The 10811-nt window shown below is 37.2% G+C and overlaps 1 protein-coding gene across 2 annotated transcripts; it reads right to left on the minus strand.

Moving 5' to 3' along the window:
• Positions 1 to 4552: 4552 nt before the first annotated feature.
• On the minus strand, positions 4553 to 8207 carry LOC132303805 (protein SIEVE ELEMENT OCCLUSION B-like). Of its 2 annotated transcripts, none has more exons than XM_059801228.1 (7): positions 7892 to 8207; positions 7653 to 7757; positions 6674 to 7122; positions 6475 to 6584; positions 6087 to 6229; positions 5497 to 5985; positions 4553 to 5357 (listed from the first exon to the last, which is right to left on the minus strand). In XM_059801228.1, exons 1-7 carry the CDS (start codon positions 8138 to 8140, stop codon positions 4740 to 4742), a joined length of 2163 nt encoding a protein of 720 aa, XP_059657211.1. In that variant the 5' UTR covers positions 8141 to 8207; the 3' UTR covers positions 4553 to 4739. The 2 variants fall into 2 exon arrangements, with proteins under 2 accessions (XP_059657211.1, XP_059657210.1); XM_059801227.1 differs by having other exon boundaries at positions 7886 to 8207.
• Between the last annotated feature and the right edge of the window lie 2604 nt (positions 8208 to 10811).

The following is a 10811-nucleotide window of genomic DNA, read 5'->3' on the forward strand; positions in this document are numbered from 1 at the left end:
GTTGGTTGTCTTTTGTTTGGGGCTTCGCTGTTTAGTGGCCTCGGTTCTCCATTGTTCTCATCTTTGTTGTCATTCGGATCGCCTCAACAATCTCTCTCTCGGAACAGAGTTGTTTGCGCTGAGAGGAACAGAGTCGATTGCCAGTTTTTTTTTCACCGACGACCTTCAATTTCCGGTTGCCGAGAAGTCTACAGAGACTAATAGTGTTGTTTATCCCATCGACAACCACCGACGACCCCTCTGCTGCTTGTTAGAAATTTGTCTAAAATCATTTATGACATGGCAAAAATCTTTTGGCTACAAAAGTGTGATGGTGAAGCTTCCTTTGGAAGCTTTGAAATTCTTGGGTAACAAGAATAATTCTTCGGCAACAAGTGTCATTTGGCTTATAAAGGAACCTTTGAAATATATTTGGACACCAAGTATTTTTGGGCTATATGTAACCTTGCACAAATTTGATGAAAGGCATCCAAGAGTAAGATAATATTCGGATCAAGAGAGTATATTGGTTTTGTGTGTGTGAGAAAATCCTTTTATGTGTGCAATTTTTAAGTGACACTCGAAGCTTATCTTTGAGTGGGTTTTTCTCTTTGTTTAAACAATATACTATTTGGGGTATTTCTTGAGTGTTGAGTGAGTCCTCTTTGTTGGTGAGTGAGTGGTGTGAGAAGAGAGATTATTGTGAGGAAGAACCGAAACGTTCTTCAGTGATACGAATCATCATTCCCGTGGATGTAACCCTATTTATGAGGGTGAACCACGTATAATCCTTGTCCCTTTTGTATGTGCCTATTCATTTTTCTTGTCATTTATTTTTCTCTTGTTTTCGATAATATTCGGATCAAGAGAGATCAGGCCGGTGACCGTAATGAATGGCGAAAACTCAACCGGCAATGCTCAAACGACGTGGCTTCCGTCCTCTGCGTTGTGCGAGGCATATGGTCGAGCTCGGAACAACGGGTCTCTGGACCGTCTTCATTCGTCGCCGCAACGAATCTTCGTCTGCAATTTCCATGGTGAAGGTTGAGCTGCAGAATCCAACAAGCTCTTGCTGGATGGCGACACCCTTTCTGAGGTGAACTCTCCGACGGCGACACGCCCACACCCAATTTTCTCAGTTCCAAACCTATCCATCTTCATTCACGCGATCTCACACAACCCGTACTCATCTGTGCCGACGCACTAGTTTGATTATTCACCACTTCTGCAACTTCCGGCGAAAAGGACAAAGAACCGATGAAGCCTCACCTATGCAAACAAAGACCGCAAAATCAGAATCAGTTTCTTACGATGACGACACAACTTGCGACACCCACCGGCAACCCAACAAAGCACAACGATGACAATCTGACATTTCTGTCCTTGCTTCTCGCCGGCGTTGATCTCGCGTGCTTGCACCTACAGTACACTGGATGAAGCTGGAGAAAGAAAGAGAGGAGTGGGAGGGGGAAGAAGACTCAAAAGATGTTGACGGTGGTGGAACCGTGGAACTCTTGTCTGGCCTGAGAGAGGAGATAGACGGGAAGATGAATGGATTGTACGCGCATTCTATTTGCCGGTTAGATGCCACCTAAGATTCTGTGTAGGAAATCGGCCAAATTCATGGACATAAATATTATTTTTTAATTTTTAATAAAAAGTTTTTAAAGAAATAATTAAAACTATAAGTAGCTGCCAAATAAGAAGAAAATAGACATGTTTGGTTTTCCAAAAGTATATGATCGTTAATACAAATTGATTCCATAAATTAATTGATTCCTTGATTAATTTAATATGCGTGTCGGAGGATAAGTGCATTTGTTTCAAAGTCTTCTGTCGTCGTCTTCAAACATCATTAGATGCTTACATAAGCAATCTAACGTCGGCAGCTCATTTAGTCAGTATTTAATTAGGATAAGAGTGAGCGATTCAAGATTCTAGAGAGAGAAAAGGTGGGTTTTCTTTTGCTTTTTGTACCAAAGAAAAAGGCTACTCGATTTATTTAATCCAAAAAGAAGAGTTTCCAATGTTTTCAATTGAGTAACCTTCCAAATTCTCGAAATTACTATTAACATGTCTTTATTTAAAGTATTAATGGATAGAACACTAGTTTAGCTCACTTAAAAGTTTGTAGCAATTACTAATTTTATGGTTCACTTTTAATGTTTTTCGGTGTTATTAATTTATTAATTTTTTTTTTTTTTAGTGACTGAATTTTGAATTGTGACTAATTATTTGTTGTTGAATTAGTAATTTACATGTATTAGGTTATTAGCAATTCTAAATTTATTTACTTTAATTCCAAAAGTAATAGAGAAAAATGAATTAAAAGTTCTGAATATATGAATAGTTTTTAATGTGTTGCTAACTTGGTTTATTGTTGTGCATGTAGATTTTGAAATATGAATACTTCTGTAACAAAAAAAAAAAAAAAACTTGGAACCGAACCGAATTAACCAATCCGGTTTTTCACGATTTGGTTTGGTTCCTTTGGTTAAATGGTTCGGTTTGGTTCCAAATTTTATAAATCCGTTAGAATTAGTTTAGTTCCAAAAAACTCTTAAACCGGTCCAAACCGAATCGTGTACATCCCTAGTTCAACTCATATATATATATATATATATATATATATATATATACTAATAATTTTCTCTTTAATTAAAAATTTTGTACTTCTAAAATTTGTCGAACACTTAAATTTTTTTTTTTTTAAAAGAAAATATATATATATATATTTTTTTTTCTTTTAAAAAAAAAAATTTAAGTGTTCGACAAATTTTAGAAGTACAAAATTTTTAATTAAAGAGAAAATTATTAGCTAAAATTTTATTATGAAAATTATTACCCGAATGGCATAGCCTGACGCCTTTATAGTCTGGCGTTTGGCGTGGCACCAGATTAAGGACTAGTCTGACTATGATATCAATTGTAATGAATGGGTGCTTCACGATCTGATTCAAAATTTTAAGTTATTAGGTAGGGTTAACACACAATCCATTTATACCCACTTCACTTTTCATCCGGATCCAATGTGTGACAAATCTCCTTTGTAACACCAACCCCTTGATTCAAAACCATGAAATGAAATAGAAAAAGGCTAAACTTGGCAGTTCGTAATTAAAATCAGCCGATCCATTATTCAATGAAATAATAATTTCTTATAACGTTGTTGAGAAAATTTTACGCTAAAAAAAAAAAACTCCTGGAATTTGTAAAGTGTGCAAATAATATTTCTCGTGTGTTAAATCATACCCATGTAGTATAAAAAGTGAGAAAATAAAGACTTCTGACACCAAAAGATGGTACGAGTCAGTGACCAAAAAAATCTCTTTAGTACCAACACTACCATTTTGGACTTCCCAAACTACTCCTCACTCGTTTCTATATATAATACCCTTATTTCTATTATTTTTCTCCCTATAAATGCTCTAAATATTTAATTTATATTATCACCCTCACCGCTCTTTCTCTCTCTTTATATATACACGCACATATGTACTTCATTAATTTTCAATAAGTTATTTTACACGTCTCGTTCGATAGACCTCAACCTCGACCTAAATCTATGTCGAATGCCGAAGAAGTAAAAATAAAAAAATATATTTTACCTAAAAAAAAAATTCAGAAAAATATATATTTTTCTTAGCCTAAATATCGTCAATCCTTTCTGTTCTTCAAATTTTACTCAATCTTGGTCATAATATAATAATTTGCAAATTTATAGTATTAAGGTTTTCAATGTTTTGTTTTGTAAGGCCTAGCAACAGTGATACAATGGTGAGACGTGGCTTCTATTGGGAAAGAATTTTAAGGAAGCACAGGAGGGCTTGAAGTGCAAATTTGTGCACTCTCAAAAATAAGGAACAGCGGACCATGAGGATATTAAACATATGCTTTTGAGGGGTATTTTCGTATATTTATCTATCTCAATTTATTATTTACCTGAAAAAAAAATTATTTACTCACTTTTCATACTATATAGAGGTGAGATTTAAACATGAAGCGCCTTTTTGTATATTTATTTATCCCAATTTATTTACGAAATTTTTTGGTCATTTGTCTAGAAAATTTGAGATGACTTGCCGATTAATTGGTCAACAAGTCAATTTTATTATTTTATCACATTAAAATTAATTGGTGTGAATTCACAAATAGGATAGTGAAATAGTTTCAATACCTCTAGGCAAACAATTTTGTTTTTTTTTTTTTTGAGAAAATTTGACAAATTAATTTACAATTTTATATTTAATAACTAAAATTCAATAAGTAGTCTTCATAATTGGGAATTATTCGGTTTGCATGTTAAATTCAATATCAAAAAGCCATCACTAGGCCGACAATGCAAGACCAATAAACTCGTTAAGGCCTGTTTGTAGGGAACAAACTTGTTAACTGAAAGGCCCATTGGAATTTACTACTCTATATCAAAAGGTTTATAGCCTCTATAAGTAAAAGTTTGGCCCAACTCATATAATTTCATTAACAAGCCCAAAAAGGAGTTGATAATTCATATACCCCAGCTCGAGATTGATAAAAGAAATGGGTCGAAATATAAAGAACTCAAAATGCATGATTTGATAAAAGAAATGAGTCGAGAAATTATCCTAATTTTAGTTTCAAACATATTTTAGCTGTAGTAGCAATACTAGTGGAAATAAGACCACCTAGCATTACTTATTCTACTAGCTGAAGCAAACATGATACATTGCACTCTTACAATAATAAACAGACATAAAATACATAGGTCATGGACGCATCTCTCAATCGGTACAGCAGCGATACATGAGGTACTTCTCCATGGGACGGCCACACTCTGCGCAAATCACCCTCTCCTGGATGTCGCCATTGATCCCGGGAAGGATGAGGCGGTTGCAGTGCTGTGGGGTGTGTAGACGCTCGAGATGCTCAATAAGTGCAGGCACAAAACCCTTTTCCTTCGCATTCTCCTCCCAAGCCCCGAATTCTGTTAGGCATGTCACGATAAGGTCGCCCTTGGCTTTGGCCATCTCTGCGGATCCTTTACTGAAAATAGCCCATCCTAGATCACTGCCGTCAAAACTAAGCACGGTCATCACCTCCTGCATTATCTGATCATTTTCAATGGACTTGCCCTGCTCCATCTTTGAGTAGAGCATGCTCTCCAATCGTGACCAGAAGAACCAAATGGATGTGAGGTCATGCCAAGAGTAACTAAGATTTTCCGAATCAATGATTTCAATGTTCTTTCGTACTCTTTCCTTGGTTTTGCTCTTCCCCACATAAACCATTTCGATGGTGATGCCTAAAGCCTTTGCAACAGCTTTTACTCTGCTTGTAAAGTCTCTTATCCACTTAATGTCCTCTCCTCCATACAAGCAAATGTAGTTCCCTGGTTGAATCTGTAAAATGGAAATCAATTCCGCACTAATATTAGTAAGAGTTTAGTGGTTGGTTGTAATTATTATGGCAGTCGTGCGGGGCCTACACATCTAAGGAAATTAAGTTTCCATATATAGAGAACTGTGAGAAAATAGTTACCCAGTGAAGTGTCTGTTCATCAATTCCATCCACCAGTAGCTCGAGTTTCCAAGTCTCTTCCTTCCACAGTGCTTCCTCTTTCGCAGTGGTGAAAGGGTAAGCGAAATTTCCCCAAATCCACATCATGTGGTGGGCATTTGGGCAGACAACCTTCCCTTGTGGATCCAATACCACTAGCATCATCTTCCTTTGGAAATGCCACACCTCCTTGATGTACCTGGTCACTGCTGGCTCGAGCAAAGAGGGATGGTGCAGTGTGTGCCATGGCATCATAGACTGAAGCTGCTCAAATTTGCGCTGATAGCCTTCGTTCCAAGTAATTGACCTCTCCATAATCGGGAGCCATACCACGTCGTAGTGAATCTGATCTTTCCTTGCTGTTCGTGACTCATGGTAAATATCACCGAGAGTGAGAATCTCTTCGTTGGAGACATCAAGATCAGAAATGAGCAGTAACACTGTCTTTCTCTTAAGTATTTCAACACTAACCTGTTTGTGTCAACGAAAGTCAAATTAGAGTTAACTACTATTTCTCATTTGGTAAAAAGATGAGACTGCGAAAACATAGAGGTTAAGGTTTGTGACCAAACCCTCATCTTGGAAGAGACATCGTAAAGCGGCAGTATATCATCCTTGGAGTAAATCAATGCCTTGAGAATCTTCATGTTGTCCAAGTGGGGAATTTCAAAAAGATGCAAAAGCATTTGATAATATTCTGCGTGTTTCTTCTCATCTGCATCCCAGAGTGATCATATATACTAAGTCCTTAAGAAAATTATAGGGCGTAATTTAAGTGTAAAACTTTGATGAGAAAGAAACTAAATCAAATTGCTTCTTGTTAGTTCATGAGAGATGCTATATATGGTTCGTCTCTTTCATTTAAAAGCAAAATTGACCATACTTGTCTTGTTAATTTCTCGAGTTTCATTTGCTACTCAAGTGCAACCATGTTGGTTTAAAAATTGCTCGAATACCCACCTACGTATTGATAGCAAATACCAATTTGTTCCGTGAGGTGGCCATGTATGTTGCTGACCTTATGAGCCAAGCTCGAAAGTTCCCATGCCTCTGTGGTAGATGTTATGTACCTGCATTTAGCGCGACAAGTCTGCTAATTAGTTGTGTCTAGCATATAATTGCAAAGGGGTTGAGCTCAAATAGGACACAGATGGCTTACTCATAGCTCATGCCTAGAAGGCTTGTTATCTGTGACGCGCAAGCCACCATACTCCGGATGGTCCAGTAGGCAGCAATGGGGATATGAGCCATGGCAAGCGACATTGGTGGCGTGTCAGGTGATATATATTGAGGTGGTAGCTCCTTGAACTCAACAATGCACTTGGTTACATCGATCATGGCCTTCAGAAGGTTAGTGATTGCATCAAATCGGGATTTCAGCGAGTGGGAATGCTCTATGATGTCTGGCAATTGCTTGAGGATAGCCACTGATTTGGCGAGTGGATTTGTGGCGCAAAGCTGTGCAACGAGCCAGAACTCTCCATAGCAGACAGCAAAGGCTGCTAAGGATATCACCACTTTCGCGTCCCATGAGTAGTTCGAAAGAGAGTGGAAAATCGCCATTGTTGTTGCATGAGCATCTCCTCCTCCTGAACACTTGCATGATAACTGCAAATACATATATATATATATATACATAGTCCTGCTTAATATAACACTGGCTTTTGGGGGTTCAAATGAACTGCTTATCCTCTTTTGGAGTTCAAAATTCCAAAAGCACTTTTGAATTCTCTATGCTATTTTTCCAAAAGTCAAAGTAGCAAAGAAGTGTGGTCTATACAATTAGATAATTCGTAGAACAACTTTTTTCTTAAAGAGTATGAAGTACTTACATTTTATAGTAATTAAAAAAGACACTTGTTGTTTGATAAAATTAAAAATTAAGTAGAGAAGTGTCTTTTTATTTTTCATGTTTCATTGTTAGGAATAAAAAGCACTTTCTACTGGCAAGATATTGTGGCATGGCTGTGGATTATAACATAGGTGTAAACTAAGGGTTTGTTTGGTTCTTTTTTTATAATAAAAAACACTGTTCTCAAGGTGTAAAAGTTATATGAAAACATACATTTCTTAACTAGGTTTTCAATTCTCGAAAAACAGAAAACTAAACCAAATAGGCCCTAAGGCTTCATAATAACCTCGCAAGCAGTTCTATGTATGATATGAGCCAATCCTTCAAGGACTCCATCAAAAGCACTAAGATCGATCTTGTCGTCCATTGTATCGATATGATCATGTGTGCCCTACATACAAAATTGAAAGGAGTAAAAGACTAGCATAAAAGTTGTAAAATAACATGTTCTAATTAGGCGAGAGGCTTCCTCGTTTTTTGAAAATAAAAAATCGAGAGTTCAAGACTCTGAGAGGATACATTTACCACCGCGGCAATGCTAGGCCTAGCACGATTGAGGATGTCCTCAATGACAGTGAGAATGGGTTTGACTTCAACCTCGCGGCCATCGGGTGAATGGGTTGCCTGAATTTGCTTCATCATGGCACTGTCATCGTTGGTCGAGAACATCCGGCGCTCACCCTTCAACTGTTGCTGCATCTTAGTGGGCTGCACAGGGGCTGGCGGTGGCTGCACCCTAGCGGGCTGCACATTGGATGCCAATGCCATTGCCATTTTTGGGGACTATTTCAAAAAGATTCAAAGAGAGGGAAAAATTGGCTTGTGTGGTTTTTCAATTACGCAATCAAGGCTCTATATAGTGATCAGAGGATGGAAAAAAGATCAATTGAATAAATACCTTGCTTGCAAGGAGGGTTAGATTTAGCTAAAGCAGTGTTTGTTTGGATAAGAATTTATCCATGGTGGGCCCAAAACTATTTCTTTACAGTGTAAAAGTACAAGTTCCCTGATTTTGATCAAAAGGAATGTTCCTCCTAATAGAATGATAGAATCCATATTGCCACATTTAACTTCCAAAGGGAACAAACATTTAAAATCCACTGTAAAAGGCTAGCATTAGACAATTGCTTTATTTTTATTTCGGATAATGATTTGGAATCTTAAAGTCCGATAATTTTGATTAATTTATGTGAGTAAAAATTATTGTTATTGTGATGTTATTAATATTTGTAACGTTTTCGTGACTGTACGTAATATTTTTTCGATTTTTGAACTCTCTATCATTATTCTTTTATATCACTTGTTTTGACTTATGAGGGGTTAATTGTTCAAAATCGTACAAATCAAGTTTAAAATTTGAAAACATTTACAAAATACCAAATCCGAGGTCAATCCCATATACTTTTTGCCCAACGTACTTGTGTAGATAACAAAAATGAAAGAGTGATCATGTTTTGTTATTAGTTTGGGTTTTGTGAAGGATAACAAAGATGAAAGAGTGAGCACGTTTTGTTATTAGTTTGGGTGTGTTTTTTTGGGTGGATTTAAAGAAAATTAGATGTATGTAATCTTATTTTTACAGTATAAATAAATAAATAAATATATATATATATATATATAGAATATCTATATTATATCATAAGGCATATATTCAAATTTTGAGAATGGTCTACACTGTTAATTTTTAAGGGTTGTGATAGATAAGTCGATGATTTGTCCCGATTAGTTTGGCAGTATATACGTGGCCGTCCCAGTAAGCAACTTTATGTTTCTTCGATAAAGCTAGTAAGGCTGACACCCACCGGCGACCCAACAAAAGGAAAAGAAAAAGGATTCTGCTAGACTAAATTGTGGGCTTGATTTGCTTGGAGAGGTGCAGAGATTTTGCTGTGTTAAACTGCCATCAGATTTTTTTTCTTTTCCGATCGTGATATTTCATATCGTCGTGCGTCGGCGAGCTTGGGTTGCAATTCAAAAAAAATTGCAGAGATCGCGCTATCGCTATTCGCCACTGATGGAGCCATCACTTGTTGTTGGTTGTCTTTTGTTTGGGGCTTCGCTGTTTAGTGGCCTCGGTTCTCCATTGTTCTCATCTTTGTTGTCATTCGGATCGCCTCAACAATCTCTCTCTCGGAACAGAGTTGTTTGCGCTGAGAGGAACAAAGTCGATTGCCAGTTTTTTTTTCACCGACGACCTTCAATTTCCGGTTGCCGAGAAGTCTACAGAGACTAATAGTGTTGTTTATCCCATCGACAACCACCGACGACCCCTCTGCTGCTTGTTAGAAATTTGTCTAAAATCATTTATGACATGGCAAAAATCTTTTGGCTACAAAAGTGTGATGGTGAAGCTTCCTTTGGAAGCTTTGAAATTCTTGGGCAACAAGAATAATTCTTCGGCAACCAGTGTCATTTGGCTTCTAAAGGAAGCTTTGAAATATATTTGGACACCAAGTATTTTTGGGCTATATATAACCTTGCACACATTTGATGAAAGGCATCCAAGAATAAGATAATATTCTGATCAAGAGAGTATATTAGTTTTGTGTGTGTGAGAAAATCCTTTTGTGTGTGTAATTTTCAAGTGACACTTGAAGCTTGTCTTTGGTGAGTTTTTCTCTTTGTTTAAACCATATACTATTTGGGGTATTTCTTGAGTGTTGAGTGAGTCTTCTTTGTTGGTGAGTGAGTGGTGTGAGAAGAGAGATTATTGTGAGGAAGAAGCAAAACGTTCTTTAATTTGTAATCTTCTTCTTTATAGTGATACGAATCATCATCCCCGTGGATGTAACCCTATTTGTAAGGGTGAACCACGTATAAATTCTTGTCCCTTTTCTGTGTACCTATTCATTTTTCTTGTCATTTATTTTTCTTGTCCCTTTTGTGTGTGCCTATTCATTTTTCTTGTCATTTATTTTTCTCTTGTTCTCATAAACTCCTATTCGATCCTTATTTCATGACACTGTTGTCGTCGGTTGTGTACTTGCCGTTGGTGACTGTTTTTGTGATCTGTGTCTTCGTTTGGGGCTGATTGCTTGGTCCTTTACCATCGACTGGTTCTTCTCTATTGCCGAGAGAGAGTTGCAGAGGCTGCCGTGTCCTTGTCGTAGGTGAGCCGCAGTTTGATAACTGAAATTGTGGCATTTCTGTCCTTGCTTCTCGCCGGCGTTGATCTCGCGTGCTTGCACCTACAGTACACTGGATGAAGCTGGAGAAAGAAAGAGAGGAGTGGGAGGGGGAAGAAGACTCAAAAGATGTTGACGGTGGTGGAACCGTGGAACTCTTGTCTGGCCTGAGAGAGGAGATAGACGGGAAGATGAATGGATTGTACGCGCATTCTATTTGCCGGTTAGATGCCACCTAAGATTCTGTGTAGGAAATCGGCCAAATTCATCGACATAAATATTATTTTTTAATTTTTAATAAAAAGTTTTTAAAGAAATAA

This window comes from Cornus florida, unplaced genomic scaffold (genome assembly GCF_030987335.1).
Source record: "Cornus florida cultivar Cherokee Brave unplaced genomic scaffold, ASM3098733v1 CherokeeBrave_3.0.0_Hap2_Chr04, whole genome shotgun sequence".
In the NCBI taxonomy this organism is placed as follows: domain Eukaryota; kingdom Viridiplantae; phylum Streptophyta; class Magnoliopsida; order Cornales; family Cornaceae; genus Cornus; species Cornus florida.